This window comes from Protopterus annectens, chromosome 3.part0, assembly GCF_019279795.1.
Source record: "Protopterus annectens isolate FY-2018-M chromosome 3.part0, PAN1.0, whole genome shotgun sequence".
Classification (NCBI taxonomy): Eukaryota; Metazoa; Chordata; order Ceratodontiformes; family Protopteridae; genus Protopterus; species Protopterus annectens.
In genome coordinates, this window is record NC_056731.1 from 633,765,934 (window position 1) to 633,786,540 (window position 20,607).

At 39.2% G+C, this 20,607-nt stretch overlaps 1 protein-coding gene across 1 annotated transcript in view; it reads left to right on the forward strand.

Annotated features, from left to right (window-relative positions):
• Positions 1 to 20,607, forward strand: part of EEPD1 (endonuclease/exonuclease/phosphatase family domain containing 1) — an 891,467-nt gene that overhangs the window by 848,263 nt on the left and 22,597 nt on the right. The window contains exons 5-6 of the mRNA XM_044065031.1: positions 8,205 to 8,346; positions 20,030 to 20,224. Of these exons, the coding sequence (XP_043920966.1) occupies positions 8,205 to 8,346; positions 20,030 to 20,224 (337 nt within the window). The remainder of the gene's footprint in view (positions 1 to 8,204; positions 8,347 to 20,029; positions 20,225 to 20,607) is intronic.

The following is a 20,607-nucleotide window of genomic DNA, read 5'->3' on the forward strand; positions in this document are numbered from 1 at the left end:
TCCATTGAAATGAATAATGTGGTTATTTTCAAGGTAGGCAATTCTGGTGATTTTTGTCTCCCTTTTGATTTGTGTCTAAGTACACTGAGTTATGCAGCAGGTAGATATGTCCTGGTTAGTGGTCTATGGATATTTCTGCCAATGGTGATCACCGGCTTTCATTTTATGCCTGGTATTTGGTGTAATTCACCTGTAAAATTTCATCCCTCACTTTGTTTATTTACAGTGAAAATATTTTTTGCTGAAGTTATAAAACAGTATGACGGACAATGAATTGTCAGGCTGTTTCTTGTGTTTTGGTGGACATTAAGAGAGTAGGTTTTACCTTGGAAGCATCTTCTGGTGGGGTCAGAAGACACAGTGGTTCATTTAGTAGAAATGAGGTCAGCTGTTAGAAATGAAGCGGCTGCAGAAAGAAAGGCCTGATGGTAATACTTCTCATAACACATTTATTTTTACTTAGAAGTGAGATACAAATAGGACAGCGAGTACTAACTGACAGAGCAAAAATACCTAGTCTGTGGCAGAATGGCTCAAGGTTGCATAACATTAAAAGGCATGACCTCTGGTAGGAACCTAGCTGAAGGAGATCTGGATTGTCCACAGTTTTCAAAAAACAATGTAGTCTGTTCTATAACTCCGCAAAGAATTTGATTTCCCCTAAGATCCTTGCTCTGTGCTGGGAATTTAAATTGAAACTTGCACTTCAGCAATGGTTCCGGACCATTCCTGTGTCGCTCCACCCTTTTAAAGTCGATCGTGTACCACAAAGCTATCAATGCTCAGCACCTACTTTTAAGCAGCCATGACTAATGATGTGTATAAGGAGCAGCTGACATTATACATGGCATGTAACTGGGGCAAAATACACTTGGGCTCTCACACTTTCCACCACACCCCCCACCCCTAGCAGCTATCCACATTGTGGTGTTTTGAATCCTTTCTGTGATATGGAATGCCCATTGTAGTTACCTCACCCCATAGATTTATTAGTACAGATACAGACACTTATTTCTTCCAATCACTTCAAGTAACCTAGGACGCTAACACCCTGTTTAGTTACCACTGTTTTAATTTCTTATTTCATTTATATTCACTGGTGCATGTACAAGTTTGTGAACATGATATAAACTATCACAGTCTTGTATGCAGGAAAGTAGTCCTGAATATCTTTTCACTTCCAAACAGTGGTTTAAATGGAGACTTTTGAAACTAAACAGTTATTTAGAATTTGAACATGATAACATATACCTGCCACCTGTCCCTACTGTTCCATTACATAATTTTCCTACTGCTCAGTTTAATTGGATTTTTTTTTCAAAAAAATCTACACTTAATTGAAGAAGAACAGGGAAGGACACTGCTTTGCATTAGCAGACACATTATGGTTCACTTTAGTGACAGAGGAGGAACCACAAAGAGCCACAAATACCAGAGTCTGGGATTATACAGGAGCAGATTATGACCAAATAGGTGGGTGCAACAGAACAAAGAAGTAAATAAGCTACAAAAAGCATCCAATGGGTAATCTAAGGAGGTATGAAGGTTTGTAAAGGGCAGCCATTGCAAAAACAAACTACACCAGTCTATTTCTCTTAGGAGGTAAAGATAAAATTATTGGAGGTAAAGATAATCATATGAGAAAAGGAGAAATGACACAGGAACTGAGGAGACAGGTTGGACAGTCTCTGAGAAGGTTAGCTGTCATCTAGAGTTGGTTCATTGCAGCTTAAGCTAAAATTACAAAGGGGGAAGTGGAAAAAACTTAGTAGTTGCATAAACAAAGGAAGTTTTTCTTCGGATATGTTAGCAGAAAGAAGGCATCAAGGATAACACTCTGAGAAGGGCTAAGCAAAAGGAGTCCAAGGAACAGTTTGCACTGGCATTCACCAAACAAGTAGAAAGGAAGGCACCAGTTTGGACAGGTAGGTAATGCAAGGGCTGAAGGAAGATAATGTGGTACGGGCCTCAGGTGTGATTTCGATTAGTATCCCAAAAAGGACTTCTAGGATTTTGGTAAAAACATGGACAGAGCTGTTCAAAACACCGGTCCCCTAGGAAAAGGGCAGTCTCTGGAGACTGAGGTAAGCAGTTGTCATGCTGCAGTACAAAGGCAGAGTTAAGAGAGGCCTGGAAACTGCAGGCCCAGAAGTTTGATGTTACTGATGACGAAAGAGAAGATGTGGCCCTGAAGTCAAGGCTTATAAGGTTACTTTGGAAAAATGGACTTCTCAGTGAATTCTATCATGGATTTATAAGCAACTAGATCCTGTCAGACTACCTTGACCAAGTTCTCTGATGTTATCACCATGGTGACAAACAGAGACAGCCTTAATGGTGAAGTTATCTGTTTACTAGCCCCATGTAGACATCAAGCCTTCCCTTCTGTTATAGGTGAGAACCAGGGATGGCTCATACTATTGGACTGAAGGACTGCAGTCCCCCCAGCTGTAAAAAAGAAAGAAAATGAATACAAAAAAATAAAATAATTAGTATACTATTGTATATTGGCTGCATAGTGACTTGCTGTTACTTGAACTGCACATGTGTGTGAAGTCCGGATTTTAAAAAAACAATCGGGACTGCTGTTAAACCAGGCTGGATTAAGAAGAGACAGATCAGTGTACAGATGCCCAGAAGTCTATGCGGTTTGCAGTAAAGTGAATTGGACTGCCACGTCCACATTCACGTATGTGACGTGGATGGCTGCTGATTGGTTCTCGCTGCAAGGGCATGTTGGGCAGGCTACTGATTGGTTCATTCTCACTGGCGGGAATGTTAGGATGGTGGTTCCAATGGATCAGGTGTGTTGCTGCTGGGAATGTTATGTTAGGATACCGCCAACAGATTTGGCTGAAATTCAGGTTCGTTATTGTAATGTGTGTGTATAAAATGCCCCAGTTAAATATACCTGGTAGCTAGAGTTACTCAGGCTCAACCCCTGTACCTTGGGTACAGGTAGCAAGAGCCTGAATTCCCTACCCACCACCACATTTGAAAACTGTCCAAATTTTTACCTCATGTTTTTGTTCTGTTCTGTTCCTCATAAAATCTATAGTTTTCTGGATTTTTGTAATTCACTAAATAATGACAGGCATTTGAATTTCAGACTTCATATTCTTCAGAAAATACATGGTAACACAAAACATTTTATTCTAGCAATTTTATATGTTTATAAGATCAGTATTTGAAAGTTGTCCCTATTTTTGAGTCTATATTCCCCCATTATTGGCTTTGTCCAGATGTTTTGTGCTAAGACGTTGAGAGCTATGGTGAGAACTGAATTCACTAAATGATAGCCATTTAAGTTTCAATCTTCCTGTTCTTTAAGAAACAGTTGATTTAGCATGGTGGTATGTTGCTCTGACTGTAGTGCATAGGGTCCTGGGTTCAAGACTTGGCAATGAAATGCATGGTGGTAACACATCATTTTATTCTAGCAATTTTCCAAGAGTATACAAGCAATGTTTAAACTGTGTCCCTGGTTTTTGGGCCTTTGTCCCTCCCCCCAGTAAATTGTAGCTTTTTCTAGATTTCTTGTGCTGCAAAGTTGAGAGATACAGTTAATTGTCAAGTTGATTTTACAAGGAGCTGAGAGCTTCAAGTGAAGAGAAGTTTAGTGCTGCTTATACTGAGTCTGCCTGCATTGTTAATATTATAGCAGGTTGAATACTTGCTTTTGATGCAGAAGGCTGTGGGTTCTATTCTCACAGTATGTAAATGCATTGCTGATACTGTACTGTGTTGTACTTTTAAAGGGGATGGATGTTGCAGTCCTGAGAATGCCCTCTGTGGAAGAGATACCTAGTCACTATGAACCTGTTATCAGTTTGCCATCCATTCCCGATTGCAGTAATACTAGCTTATCATTTTTTTTATGTAACATAGGCAATTTATTACTCAAGGGCAACAGGCACTTTATTTGTAGATAAAACAATGAAATGTAAAGTTGTTTGCTAGCAGCAACCTCTTCATTAGTTACAGATCTGTTTAATGTGGAATTATTTAGATGACTTTTACTTCTGCAGAGGTTGTGCATATTTACTGACAGTGGTGAATTGTAGAAGTTTGAGTAGACTTTTATGATGGAAATGTTCTGAATTGGGCAGTTTTGTCATTATTGGTGCATGCATTTTGTTTCATTGTTTACTGGAAAAATGATCAAAACAACATATTTAAAATGCCGTCTAACAACTGTACTGTATAGTACAAGGAATATAATTTAATACAGTCAGTAAGGTGTATCAAAGAACACATGTATGTTTCATGTGCAAGGGGCCTATAATTTGAAAACAACCCAAAGTTCATCTTTATCTGCCACTGGCCAGATGTATTTTCTTTGAATGTGGGTTTCAATGCTGTTTCAATGAATGTGAGTTTGAAAGGCAGAGAAGTTTTAATGCTAAGTCTATTTTCATTGTGAGACTGCATTTCTTTGTTTAGCAGATGTCTATTAGTGTTTGTGCTGTAAAATGTAAAATAAAACTTTTAAATGAAATACAAATCATTGTTGAAGTAAAGCAGTATGCACATTACTGTGTTTATGGTAAGTGGGGTGAAATAGCCAAGTAATGGGACATTGGAATAGCTGCAGGGGTGAGGTCCCATTTGACCATGATTTTGTGAGGGGGAAGGGCGGCAAACTGAAATACAGCCCTGTCTGAACTATACCTCTCAACTGTCCAGATTTTCACAGAATGAATAGATTTTTGCTTCTTATTTTTGGTTTGTTCCTCATAAAATTTGTGGTTTTCTGGCAAAACATTTAGGAATGAAGTTGTTAAATAATAGCAGTCATTGAGTTTCAGACTTCATACCCTTCAGAAAAATGCATGCTAAAGCACGAGCTGTTATTCTATCAACTAAGTTTATACAAGAGCAACTTTTAGTACTGTTTGTTTGTTCCCTCAATATATTTGGCCTTGTCCAGGTTTCCTGCATTAAGAGGTTGAGAGGTATGTGCAGATAAATCGCTTTATAGAATTAGGTATATCCAAACCTGTCAACTGTCCCCAATTTTGCCTCAAAATGTTGCTCTCCCCCTAATAATTCCTCTGCAAAATGGCAGTTTTGGAAGAAAATGTGGAGGGTTTACAATTAATAAATAATTGTAATGATCAGAGTTATAGATTACTTTTATTTCAGAAATGCATGTAGATTATCTTATTTTGTCAGCTGCTCAATTTAACAGTATTGATATTTTAAAAAGTGTCCCTTCTTTGACATGTTCCCAACTGTATTGTGTGGCTATTTTATATTTTTGCATCACATTTTTGGCCTATTTTTCATAAAAGTGTGGTTTTCTGGCAAATTAGTGGCAAATCATTAAAGATTGAAGTTAGAAAATAATGACAGATATTTGAGTTTCAGATTTCATACCCTTCATATAATTCATACTAATGCAAGACCTACTATTTCTATTATCTTTCTAAGTTTATAAGAGCAATATTTAAAAATTGTCCTTATTTTTGGGCCTTTGTCCCACTTCTATTTATGGCTTTGTCCAGATTTCTTGCTCTGAGGTTGAGAGGTATGACACATGTGTCATGGCCATCACTGTCAGACAGAGACATTTCAAATTGTGACATACTTGTTGTACCCCACTCCCCCATGTAGTGACTCTGGATGTGTCCAAGCAAGGCAAGGAGCAGTTATGCAGTGTAAGTGTGCAGAGTATCTCCCCATCCAAGGTAGACACAAGTACTACAGTGGCTTTTCATCTGTTCTTGATTTTGCAGAATGTTCTGGTTTTCTGTCATATCTTTATACTGTTGATTTATGCTTCTTTCTATTTAGAAAATGCTTGTTATTGCAGTACCTGTTGCTCTGTGTTTAAGTAGCAATGCTTTAATGACCATCAGGTAAGCTTTTCTGAGATTGTAAGACGCAAGTAAGCTTTAATAACATACTGTTAAAGAATTATCAACACTGAAAGCCTTTTTGTTGTTGCCATGCAGAGAATATTTGCATAACTAGCTAACATGTAAGCCTTAAAGTTTTGAAATGCATATGACAGTATTAGTAATAAAGGACAGGATTACAGTATTTTCAGAAGCTCATTACATTTGTTGGAGGCTTGCATTCATCTTTTCAGGCTTTACCCATAAACTAAACAGAATGCAAATCTATCATGTGTGGTCCATAACTTGTGCAGTAATCCTTTAAGCAATTTATCTTGAGCTTGTTTCTTGTTTGCGTTTCATTTTTTACTTTGATCATGTTTTCCCCATGAAACAAGTAGATAGTTGTTGTCAGGCAGCAGGTCTTTTTTCGATAAGAAACATTTTTACAAGTGGGGGTATCACAGAGATTGCTGCTTTCAGCATGTTACTTGGTACTTTTATAAAGCTGAATATAAATTATAATTAGAACTGCAGTGCAAGGAGAAGTGGTTTGAGTTAAGTGCTGCTTGTTTTTTTATACTTGATTTTGACTGGCATTCCAGTAATGAGTTTAAAAAGTAATTTATTTTTTCATGCCTCACAACCTTTTTGTTTCCATTTGGATATTAAGTAAGCTGTCATGTAGGCAATGCATTGAAATATTTTTTTTTCTTCTCCACTTCATTTTGTCTCGATTGGAGTCTCATAATGACAGTTTGGCACCCAGGGCAGCATATTTAATTAAAGTCCCAGTTTTTGTGATTTTTGAGCATAGCTCTGCCCCTTTCTAGTTGGCCACACCCCTTCCCATTGACCCCACCCATTCAGCTGTCTCCTGCAGCCCCCCCTTTGATTTGAAGTCACCAGCCGCCACTGGTGAGAACCTACTGGTCCCTTCATAACTCTTGAGAAGGAAAGTGAAACAGTGAGAGGATGCCATCATCTGTTGTGAGGTTATGCTTGTTTGTTATGTGGCTATGCTCATAATATGGTACAAATCTGAAGTCCCTAGCTATAGCACTTTTGGTGAGTAATGTAAGCTGAAAATTTGTTCTTTACACTAAATCTTCCAACTATTTTTGTTTTATGTGTAGTACAGCAGAACTCAACACTTACCACACATCAAAACCATGTCAAAAGTGCATTATTAACTATGTGTGTTTATATGGTATGCATGCCTGGTAAAATATGTTTCATGTAAATTAAATGAATACTTTTTTGATAATAAGTAAATGAATTGATGTTATCTTGATGTCATTGTAACTTACAAAGCTAAATCGTGTTTCGCAGTTGTACTTACAAAGGTTGCAGTAATATTATTTTGCATTTAACATTAGATTTTTAATAGCTGCTGTTCCCTAAATGAATATCAGTAATAATGTGATTTCAAAGTATTTTTTTTCTTTTAACAGATTACATGTTATATGCAGAATAAGCATGTTTTATAAATTATCATCTGATTTTACATGTAATTATCATGGGATACTTGAAAGCACTCGGTGTTTCCTCATGCTTCAGGGTTTGCCTGCATTGTAATATTAGCTGACAATAATGGGCACCCTTTGAAGTTGTACTGCTTATGTGAAATCTGTCTTGTGATCATTATACTGGAAACTAAAGACTCTTCATTCCTAATTGTAGTAGTTATTAGGGTCACAGCATCAGGTAAGAAGACCTTTTTTAGGCAACAAAATATGGAATGCATAGCAAAGCTAGTTATGTAATGCTGAAGGTGAACTGGTTTATATCTTTAAGCAGTTGGAAAGCTGTTTGGGGAACCCCATATAATTCAGCAAGAACTGAAGGCACTGATAGTACCTTGGCACAGAAGCATGGTATCTGTCCATTCTTGTGGCAGCCTGGCTAAGACAGTACTGGGGTCATGTTGCCCATGACAGTGGGGATCTGAGTAATGGAAACTAACTTGCCTTCCATAGTGTATGGGTGCAGACACAGTGCCTAATATTTGCTGTTGCTATATTTCTTATAGACTACCAGACACAGATGTTATGTGGAACTCCAGGGAGGGTAGGTTGACTGAAAGGCATGTGTTAGCCTTTGTAGAAGTAGAGGTTAATTTACAATTATAGCCTCTTTTTCCAAAACATCATAGGCAATAAATGTCATGTTATAGGTCTTTAGGATGAACACAAATGTCTCACAGTGATGTTAGGTGCTTACAGCACCTTTGGCTTTTGCTCAGGGGGATCAAATGGGCTAGGAGATTCTTTATAATGGGAGCAAATACATTTTGAGGGTTGATGTAGAGAGTACTGATTGAAATGATTGTATGCATTTATGGGTACATTTGTTTCTGGCTAGGTTGGAATGAATGACATCACCCTGGTTAATGTTCTTCTGAAGGTGCCAAATGCTGCTGGTGATGGAGAAACTACAGGGAAGAATCACAGTGAGAACCACAAGGTACCTTTCTTCACAGCAACATTACAGGAAACGTTAAGAGGTACGTGCCATAGGACAGAGTTAGAGACAGGGTGAATGCCTTGTCTGTGCTGTCATCTTCACTGATGGTCTCTAAGGCTGTAGTTTGTTTTGTACTGTAGCACTTCTCATTGTACCAAAAAAACACTTGCTAGAAATTATCTTCTAGTGGAGAACCTGGAAGGTAAGGCTATGTTGTTCATACAGGACAGTGCTTGAGTGTTTGTTTTTGAGCATTTGTATTAAAGTAGACTTTGAAATTAGTTGCACATTGACCAGCAACAGATTGTAAGTAATACAAGAATATATATAATAAGTGCAACTGAAAAACATTTAATTATTTCTACACTACTCTGCCTTCCCTGTAAAAGTTTTTGTAGAAGTATGTTCTTAAATGGAAAGTGAAAATATTGCAGCTGTTAGGGACAACAGCAGAGAATAATTAATATAATAGATATCTAAGGCATTACATTGTATGGCTGTGTCTTGGTGTAAGACATTAGGGGACTGCAGAATGTACCCAAGGCTGTGTCCTTGAGAGCCCCCACTGCTGACATTAGCTGTTCCATAGTGATCTGTGCTAAGTGTGTCTACATACCTCTCAGTGTCTTTTCTCAACAATTCCTGACAACGCCAAAATAACAGGGGCAATGTTTTAAATGTTAGTCTAATTCAGTTAGAAAGTTAATACTGGAACAAGTTTTGCATCACTGTGCATTTTCAGAACAATAAATATGAAACTCTAATGGATAGCATTATTGACCGATTGTAATCCTCAGTGATTTACCAGATAATCAACATTTTTATGAGGGACAGGATAAAAACTTGAGGAGAAATGAAGGATGCTCTACAAAATCAGAGACACTGAGAGGTAGGTATATTAGTTGTAGAAAGAACAAAAAAACTAAGGCATGCTAGCTGGGGAGAATTGAATTTAGGTGGTAATGTGCTGATTTGAGGGTTTGATTTGTTTTGGAAGTGGGTTAACTGTGACAATTTTCTGGACTGAGGACATGGCGTTTTGTGTCAGGCACAAGTTGCATGTATGCCTGAGGGTGCACATATACTCTGCAGTAGTATATGAACCACAGATGTATGCTGTCTGATCCTGGGAGACTCTCTATATGTACTTGTTCAAGCAGTGGTTCATTGTCACTGATGCGCCTAATAAGGAGGGGAAAAGGAAGGACTGTAACTTCTCTGGTCCTTGAATTAATACCATGAAAGATAAGTTGTTCATGATAGAAGATAGTAAAATTCATCTGCAGACACATATGGCAGTCACCAATTCACTGTGGGCAGAGAGAAGCATGCACTTCTATGCCCACAGCTAACCAAGTTATTGTGGCTGATCAAGTTAGCAGATGACAGCAAACTCTTAACTGCTATAAACTCCCTAAAAAATCTCCAAGTTCTCCAAGAGGCCGTAACACACAGGGTGCCGGGACCAGAGCCTTAAACTAATTGCCAAGGAATGCAGCATTGTAGCCTTTGGCAAACAAGGGCACCCTATCACATAGGTGACACCTCTTTGAAAACTGACTGAGTCATCAGGGACTCAGGTGTTTTTGTTGATATTGAGCTCTCCTTTGATCAGCATGTGTTCACTGTTGTTAGGAAATCCTTTCATATAGCCAGACTAATCATTAGGAGTATATCTTCTTGAACCAAGGCAGTCATCATCCCTTTGTACTCCTCCTTCATGAGGCCAATAATAGAGTATAGTGCCTGCTTTGTTTTATACTTATCTTAAGCATGTGATCTAGCTCTAGAGACCACAGCATTTCCTCACTAGGACAATCAAGGGCATGTTCTCTGTGAGTTACACAGACCATTTTAAAGTACACTCCTATTTCCTATAGACTTTTGACATTGGACCTCTGTGTAGTCTTTAGAGCCTCAAAAGATCCAGTTCTGTCATAACACCATAAATACCCACTCAAGAGATTTAACTTCCAGCAAAACACAAACAGGACCAGCTAGTGTTTTAGAGATCTAGCACAGAAAATCCCTTTTTAATGGAATAGACTTCCCTTGGATATAAAGCAAAGTAGCTTCATTACCCACTTCAGCAAAACCTGAATGAATGGATAGTCAGTCATAAATACACCCGGTGTCTTGCCCGTCCAGCTCTCATTTAAAGGGGCCGAAGCTAGGCATAAATCATTCATTCATTTCAACAGGTGCTTACTAGTTGCCCTCAAGCCCTCATTGGAAGGGGCTGAAATTAGGTATTAATTCATTAAGATGGGTGACTACACATCTGGGATCTTGTGGCTAGGCTTAAATGGTCCTGTAGATTAGCTGCTTATTAGTAGCCTATGAACCAAATGCATGGGGGCAGTGGAAGTGGTCTGTGTTGTGCTAGGTATACAATACATGTTTATGTAACTATAACATGAAAATTGTGCTATAGCATGGAGGAAATCATGCATGCTGCTGTACTCACACTTATGCTCCAGTATGTGTTTTGGGTAATTTTCCATAGATACTGTGAAGGGAGTAATGGTCCACACACCATTCATAAAGGTATTGCCCATTGCACAGTTCATTTTTACTGCCAATGACATGCCACTGGGCATCCTGCTGCTGATGTCTGCCATCTGTAAATACCTGTGTACTTGGTTATTAAAGCTGTGGGTCTGATGCTGTGTGCCTGTCTCTGCTTGCAGGGAATCTACAATAGCCATATGCTTCTGCAGTTGCCCCCAAGCAAATGTATCTGCAGGGAAATGTCTCACCACCTTACAGTCTGAACCCCAAGAAGGCAGTTCAGGAAGCCCATTAATCAGAGCTGGTATGAACATGATAGAATGGCACTTAAACAGAAAACTGGGTTCTTAATTGGGGTATATCTTCTAATCTCTAATAACCTGTAAATTAAGCAATCAGATTAGCATTGGGCATTTATATATTCATAGAAGCATCCAAACAAAGCTGAAGTCCAAAATCTTATATCATACAGATTTTTTTCCCAAACTTTGTTAAATACAAATACCATATATCATAAACCTGTAAGAATGCTGATAAAAACAAAATATTTGGCAAGATCAGTAGAGCCTTTAGGGAAAAAACAGAGTAAGAATTACAATGCTTTGCCCAACCAATGTCAAGTTAGACGATGGGTATCTGGCATTAACACTGCAACTTATTCTTCATGTTTTTATATAGGTCTGACCAAAACATAATCGTCAGGTGGGATTTGGCTACAACTATGCCATAAGCCAATTAGTTTCTTGGCAAACCCCATCTACAGTGTGCTGGGTAATTTCTTTGTTTTTCCTCCTTACATTTTTATGCCCTAATGCTGAGATTCCTTAAGGCACAACAGTGGAGTTTCTTTGCATGTTTTCTCCTGAAATCTGGGATGAATCTGACAGTTGTTAATAGAAATGAATTGCAGATAATTTATCAACATAAATACTTTTTGAAATCTCCGTAGATGACTTTTATCATTTTTAAGACATGTACAACTGTTCTGTTTAAAATGTCTGAAGTCTTTGAAATAAAAATCATCTTTTGGAAATAAGCCAAGATGAAGCAGCACTGTTTTACCTTTAGGGCATTGTGCCATAGTGGCAGTAGTGTTGAACACTGACAGTTGATAGATGACTTCTTGTAAACCAGGGTTGGATCACATAGAAGCAGCCTGTCAGCACAGAGACGTTATGAGGAGGCAGACATGTTGCTAAAGGACATCTTGGGTTGGAGAAAGTGGAGAAGCCTTGCATTTGAAATTATTCACAGGCTAAATTTAACAAGATGTATAGAACATCAGTAAATACAGAAATCAGCTAGCTATGATACATCTTCCCATTTCAGTAGCACTGTGTTGAGTAATCACATCCCGTGTGTCATGCTTTGCAGCACTGCCATGCAAAGCTCAGGGGGCATACCTCTTAGTGTCGGATAACAAGGAACAAGGCACTCATGTCTCGCTGCAACATAACCGTCACCTAATGCTGCAGTAACTAAACGGTAATAGACTTATAAGACATTACAATGAATTCATTACATGCTCTTAATGAATAATCTCAGGGAAATAATAGGGAATGTGTCCACGTAATGTAATAATAGGGAATGTGTCCACGTAATGTAATAATAGGGAATGTGTCCACGTAATGTAATAACAGGGAATGTGTCCACGTAATGTTATACTGTGTCACATCACAGGGTTTACTGTAAAATAAGTTGTATGTCTTGTGGCACTGTTAATATAAAAAGCAATTAGATGTTTTTTTATGCCTGTGAAGCAGACTTACTGTGCACAGTATCAATCAAGAAACGATTGTTCATCATAAAAGGAAAACACTCATGTCATAGGGTGTAGATGGTACCTGTAGTGGTTGCATCACCACCAAGGAGAGGGGTTAGAGCCCCGCTGATGGCCATACCACTGTGTGGCTCTTGTCCTGTTGTCCAGGGGAGTGAATGGGTGATGTGGCTGTCACCCCAGATAGGAAATGAATGAGCAATGCAGAGGTTTGGTAGTCAACAAGCATGGGGCTTTAGCTACTATATATATATATATATATATATATATATATATATATATATATATATATATATTCTTAGACTTATCAAAAGCCTTTGACATGGCAAACCACAGCAAGCTCCTTGAAACTCTATCTGCCCTAAACATAAGCTCCTCCTCTTTATTATGGTTCAACAGCTACTTATCAGGACTTCAGCAAGCAGTTCTATGGCAAGACCAACTGTCCCACCTATTACCAGTATCCATAGGAGTCCCTCAAGGGTCCATCCTTGGCCCATTGTTGTTCTCTCTATTTAACAACCAGATCTCTTCATCCTCACTTACTGCCTCAGTAGTACAGTATGCAGATGATACCACCATTATATGTGCCGCCCCCACCTTAAATGAACTGCAAAGTCTAACCCAAAATAACTTTACTCTAGCCGAAACATGGTTCACTAACATCAGACTTATTCTTAATTCCCCCAAAAAACAAACAATTTATTTTCAGCCCTGGTAGATCTCCTCCTCTAAGCAATAATTTTACCATAAACTCCAAAGATAATATTCAGATCACTCCAACCACACACACCAAACTACTAGGTGTAGAAATCGACAATCACCTGAAATTTGACATCCACATAGCAGAAACCATCAAGATGCTTAGACTCCTCTATAGGAACAAGCAGGTTATCACTAAATGTACCAAAGCCACTATTCAAGGACTCATCTCTTATCCATCCTCCTCTATGCCTCCCCTATCTTGACTAATTTCTGACATACAAACTAAACAAAATGGAATCTTGTTAAAACAAGATTGCCTAAAAAGCCTAAAATAAATAGGGACAGATTATAAATATTGCCCTCATCTTCTTCTTCTTCTTTCAGCTTTTCTCGATTAGGGGTCACCACAGCGGATCACCTGTCCGCTCATAATTGGCAGTGGAGTTTTTACGGTGTCAAGTTGCCAGCCCAGTTTCCAACCTTCCACAGAAGGCAAACACATGCACGTACTCACGCCTAGGGCCAATTTAGAGTATCCAATGCACCTACAGCATGTCTTTGGGATGTGGGAGGAAACTGGAGCAGCCGAAGGAAACCCACGCAACCACAGGGAGGACATGCAGACTTCACACAGAAGACACCCCAGTCAAGGATCGAACCAGAGAACCACCGCAGCTGCCCATAAATATTGCTCTCATGAACTTGGAAAATTGCTAGAATAACAGGATTTATGTTAGTATGCATTTTTCTTAAGGATATGACGTCTAAAACTCAAGTGTCTGTTATTATTTAGCAACTTCAATCCTTTTTAGGAGGAATATGTGGCAGAAATCTGGACATTCTGCAAAAACCTGGACAGTTGAGGGGTATACTACCTTCATCACATACATATATATACATATACATATATATATATATATATATATATATATATATATATATATATATATATATATATACACACACACACACACACACACACACACACACACACACACACACACACACACACACACACAAACACACCATACCTCTTAATCTTTCAGCACAAGAAATCTGGACAAAGCCTGTTATAATGCTGGGGACAAAGGCCCAAAACTAGGGACACATTTAGAAAGTTGCTAGAATAACGGGATTTGTGTTAGTATGTATTTTCCAAAGGATATGAAGTCTGAAACTGAAATACATGTCATTATTTATTATCTTTAAACCTTAGCTCATTCCAGTGATTTATTAAAAAAAAACAGAATTTTTATTAGGAACAGACCAAAGGCAAAAATCTGGACATTCTCTGAAAAATTTGTACAGTTGACAGGTATGACACACATGAACATCCCCCTACCTCCTTTGAAAGTGGATAGAACAACAAGGTTTACATTAGCATGAATTTTCTGAGGATATGAAGGCTAAAACTCAAATGTCTGCTATTATTTTCTGAGTTCAGTCCACAATTATTTGCCAGAAAAAAACACAATTTTATGACAAACAAACTGAAAATATGAGGCAAAAATCTGGATAATTGTGAGGTATGACCCCCCCCCTTACACACACTCCTACCCCCTCTTACACACACACACACACACACACACACACACACACACACACACACCTACATCCCTCTTACATGCACATATACACACACACACAAACACACACCTACATCCCTCTTACAAGCACACATACACACACACACACACACACACACCTACATCCCTCTTACAAGCACACACACACACACACACACACACACACACACACACACACACACTCGTCCCCTACCTTTACCTTCCTACTTCTTACATCCACACACACCAATCTGTTTCTTACACACACCACTTAAACACTTAAACACATACATGCACACACCTGACTCTCAGCTGTACCTTCATCTGCAGTCCAAGCGTCTTCTAGAATTTAAATTCTGCACAGGCGTGGAAGATGAAGACGTAAACCATCGGTCACATGACTGGAGACAAAGGGCATTGTTAAAGAAGAACACTCTTTAAAAAAGCCTTTTTTTAATTAAAAGAAAATTAATTGCCCAGCCAGCCGGTTCCAGGGGGGGTGCAAGTGTACCCTCTTGCACCTGCCTGTGGTCACCCTTGACCCCAAGTAGACTCCAAAGAATTTTTCTTCAGGCAGACAGCAAATGTTTGAGGTGTGATGGGAAAGAAAGAGGTAATTGGGAACATTATCTTCTGAGAGTGTAATGAGTTGACAGGCTTTAAAGATTGCCTGTAGACTGCTCTGTCAGCGATACTGGGTGAGCAAACTGGTGTATCTACATACAGAATTGGAATTTCCTAGACATAATAAGGCCTTGCTGAGACTAATTATGGTGGCTGCCAAAAAAGCATCAAAGTCTAAACCAACTGTCCTAGCAGTAGTGGATATAGTAACAGAGATAGAACAACTGGAATTAAGATCTTTAAAAAAGGGTAGGAGCAAATTACATAGAAAAAATGGGAATTGTGGTGATAATACATGCAGAGGAGGAACAATGTTTAATAGAAGGCAGGATCTGAATGAGCTATATAATGTTTGACTGGCAATGGCTGGATAGATTGTAAATGATGTATAATGTTTGCAACTAAAATTATGTCAATATGGTTTGTGATATATAATGTTTGCAACTAAAATTATGTTAATATGGTTTGTTTTCATTTATATAAATGTGTGATTGTCTATGTCCTAAAAAAATAAGCTAGCAAATGCCACTGCTTTAATAGCAGTCACTAAGAAGAAACACCATGACTGTAGCACATACCACAGATGATGATAAAACATTTCTTAAAATTGTAGATTTTGCCTTTGTATTACAAAATTCAAATGTAAATATTTAAATATGGACATTATAATTTGTTCATATTCTTTGTATTGTGTTTGCATTTCATGTATGCTATCTGTGCACAGATTCCTTTTACTGTTTCCCACTAATTTTTTATTTATTTTACACCAGTGTTGTTATAATTGATTATTCTGTGAAATGTAAGATGTAATAAATAGTAATACTGTTTTGCCTTTGGCTTTGGTCATAGATGAAAAGGGTCGACTGACCAGTCCATCCACCTGGTTAATAAGTCAAATAAATAATGAAAATAAATTGTCCACCAGTGTTGGGTGCTAGACCACTACACTGGGAGATTCAAGATGTGGAGAATCTGCTACCACATAACCATCAAGAGTCATAGCAATTGCAATATCCGCAGACAAGCTGCTGCAGCTTGAAGAATCTGGTTTCATTTTTGCCCACATAATGTATTCAGATATGAACCTAAGACCCAAACTGTACCCACATCCTTACACCCAAACCGAGACCTCTGGGCACTGTCAAAGGCAGAAAGGGGGAGCATAAAAGGGCAACCACCAAGCAGGGGCCAGAAGGGATTTTTAGGAAAATATGGCAATCCCATGTGAATACAGCCAAAGAAGGTGATCCCCATGTGAGAAAACTGTGTTAGGAACCACCAAGAAGAACTATCCCTCCCCATCACGAGTCACCCCACAAAGATAAGCATAGTGGTTCCCTTCCCTGCAGGTCTCATCTTAAGTGAACAGCACATGGTAAGGCTTTGTCCTTTGAGTAAGTTTCATGTGGTAATGACCTGCTGAAATCAGTTCTTCCCACAGGCAGTCAGGAGAAAACCATGGTTAAGAATTCTAAAACAAAGCTACAAAAGCATCCTAAAGACTAATCACCCCCTATGCCCCCATAAAGTACAGGAAGGAATGGGACCTCAACTCATCCCTCAAGGTAGGAGGGACAGTAAAGCCAAGAACCAGATGAAAACTGCCTGTTACATTCTGACAAGTCAGGGAAGAGCTAGTCCACACCCCCCTCATGAACACTATACAGCTTCTAATGCCTATGGATTAATAGAGTCTGGGTTTACCACAAAAGTTCTGCCATGGCAGAACCACAAGCAGGAAGAAGACAGGGGAGAAAGGAGTATGAGTGGAAAAAGAGAGGTTAACAAGAAGGTTTAGTTCTAATTCTGTTAAGCTTTTAAAGGATGGCTTTTCCACCTAGGGCAAGCCATTAGAGCACCCTTTCCATGTCAGTTCTGATGGAGTTCAGACTACAGCAAGGAGAATGATGATAGACTTGAAGGGTTTCCAGCTGGGACTAGCATGGGTACTTGGCCTTGTACCTCGGGCAAGGACAAGGCCCTTTCTTCTTTGTGAAAGAAGAATGGGTGCCAAAAAGAATGAAGTTGGAGGGTGCCTACTTCTTCCTAAGGAGGCAGTGAACCAGACCCTGTAAAGTTTTGCCAAAAAACATTACCTTCGTGAAGGAAGTATCTACAGTACATCAATTGAGCCAGTCCACTAAAGAGGAAAACTCAGTCATGCCATTCTCTGTAGACATGTAACTGTGTATGAAGCCTGAACCAAAGCATTCGCACAATGCATTACAGAGAGATGTCTGGTAACCCACCTGAACATCTAGAGACACGGTCCAGAAGTGGCTGTCCATAAGTATTGTCTCTGGGAGGTCTTCAGGTTTTTCTGTACCAATTCTAGCAGAAAGGAGTGGACATCAGAGAGACTCCTTACCAGACAGCAAGGGAGAAACAGCCTGTCACAGCTGGGACCACTACTAATCCACAGAGACTACACAAGAGTCAACCCTAGGCTGCTTTGACAGCAAATCACTCCAGTTGACCAGGATATATTAGGGCATCTACTTTCTTGAGGACCACAATATCATAGCAAGGGTGACTGCATGCTTCCAAAATCATATCCTTATGACAGCTGTGAGGAGGGATGACCAAGGAATCCAACTTCTCTCTGTCTCTCTCTCTCTCTCTCACTTTCTCTGCCTCCTTCTGTCTCTCTCCCCTTGGAGGCATCCAGTAAGGAAAGAGAATAAGGCCAAAATACAGAAAACTACAGGAGCCAAAAGAAGTCTCCTGATGAGAGATCATTGGATTGTGGGACTTTATGAATCAGGTGGCACATTATTCTTGTTTGTGTCAGTGAACAAAAGTCTCACTGCTAGCAAGCTCCCAAATAAGATTTCAGGGGAGGGAGCACAATGTCCTTCGGCAACCAAAAAAGGAACTTGTTCAGACTTGTGCGAGTATGCAATAAGCTTGCAGTTGATGATAGATATAGCTGAAACTGTATCTAGTGGAGAAGAGGCATGCACCAGATATGATGCTAGCACTGCATAATTGTACCCAAGGATGAAGACCTATACCTAAAGCTCAGGCCCAATAATCAGACAGATGCCTGGTACCTTACTCCTAAGTCATGGATCTTGGCATAGGCTTACCTGAAGACTTTTTCTGAGCTACAACAGGCCATTCTTTCTTGGCCTGAGGGACATTCCAGAAGATGTTTCAGTCATGCATATTCTGATCCAAGACCAGTTGACTCAAGAGGCCACTCCATGATCATGCTGGATAAATCCTAGGTCTGAAATGATCAGCCACCTAACAGCATTGCAAGCAAAATGTTGATTCCCTTTCCAGGGTGGGAATAATCGGTATACCTCTTTAAGGCCATTGGCCCGCCCCACCATAATGGCGCATCAGAAGGTGATCATATCATGGCTAGCCATGGATATTGTCCTTCCTTCAAAGGATGGGGAAGCTGCACAAAATATGGACTTAACTCTGGAACTCCTAGGCCTCAGGCAATCCTCCAAATGAAGTCCATGCTGAGCTTGGAGAGGGATGCTTTTGTCATGTTACTGCAGGATTTGGATATGCTTCTAAAATCACAACAAACTTCAAAGGGAATGTGAGCACAGAATCTTTCAGCGTAATAGCAAAGCTCGAGGTATGACCTAAACAAGCAGCCAATGTAGATCATGGGGGTAAGTGCACTTTGGTATTTAGTATGTGGCATCTCAGCTGTGCATTGTTTCAGGTACTTCTCCATCCCTAAGCCTGGTAACGTCTGAGAAAAAGGTACAGAAGCTTTTTTGGTGGAAAGGATGAACCCTGCCATAAGCATCAAGAGGAGGGACCTCAGTGTTCATTTTTTGAATTTCTTTTGCCAGCTTGTTTTAATACATTACTTTAGCAGATGGTACAGAAGGTGAATATTCAACAGCTTAGTATTGTGACTGTGCTATGTCCACTGATAGCCATAACAAAAAGCACAATTGCTGGGAATCCAGACTTGTGAAATAACATGCTGGAAAACTAAACTCTCATTATAAGAGAGAGGGCAACAGGACTGTTTTACTAAAACAAAATGGTATGTAGAAAATATTGTTTTACTAACGGAGTTAAATGGTTCACCATTTTCAAAGTGTGACTTTATGAATCTGTACTGTATCATTCATTGTTTTTAAGGTTGTCTGCCTGGGATATTAGCCCTCATTGTGTCCCATAGCAGACCAGTTTCACATTAAAACTTCCTCATAAGATAGTATTAGTTACATGATCATTTTACATTCTTTAATCCTTTTATTTCCACTATCTATTTTTTTAAAGAAATGTTATACAGAAATAAAACAGTAAGGTAGAATTTCTTTACAGGTGTCACCTGCAAGTAAAAAGCAGTTAAGTAAGTTGCTATGGTTACGCAGCATAACAATTGTGTTTGGTGAGATTCAAACCCATGTCTTCAGGTCTGCAGAGTGCTACTTGTTATTACTACTCTACAGCATGCTGCTTCATTAATTGGGAGAGTGACAGTGGTAAAAGATATGTTACTGAATACAGGCAAAAACTCAGAATCTGCAGCTAAGTCATTTTCCTGTCATTCATAGGTGAAAAGGATATAATCATCTTGGGAGACTTCAGTCAAGGGCCTGATGCAAGTGATCAGGACATCTTAAGAAAGGATAAGTTCTACAACCTTATTCCTGCCAACACCTTTACAGATATTAGCACCAGTAATCCAAAAGGATGCAAGTCTGTGGACAACATATGGATTAGCCGAACACTAAAGAAAGTCTATACAGGTATGTATAGAAAATGGATCAGTTTCTTGTGCAAAATAAGTGACATTTATGTCAAGTTATATAGGTTCATAGGTAAGTACTAGGCTATTGGCCCTAGGCCCTATATAAGCCTAGCCAAAAAGGTACCCTGGCTTTCACCAGCCAAGAAAATCAGTAGGAGAAATATAGTCCCTGCCAAGTGTGTTAGCAGAATGGAAGTCGTACACAGAATAGCAGTTCAGCTGAACGAGATACAGACTGATAATGTAACACAGACTGACAAGCCTTTTATGTAATATATGTCTGTAGTACATAACTGATATACATAACCTAGACCTCAGGCAGTTGTCAGGTCTAAGCATAGCTTTGTGTGCCAAGGAAATAGTGCAGTATTGTTTGAGGTG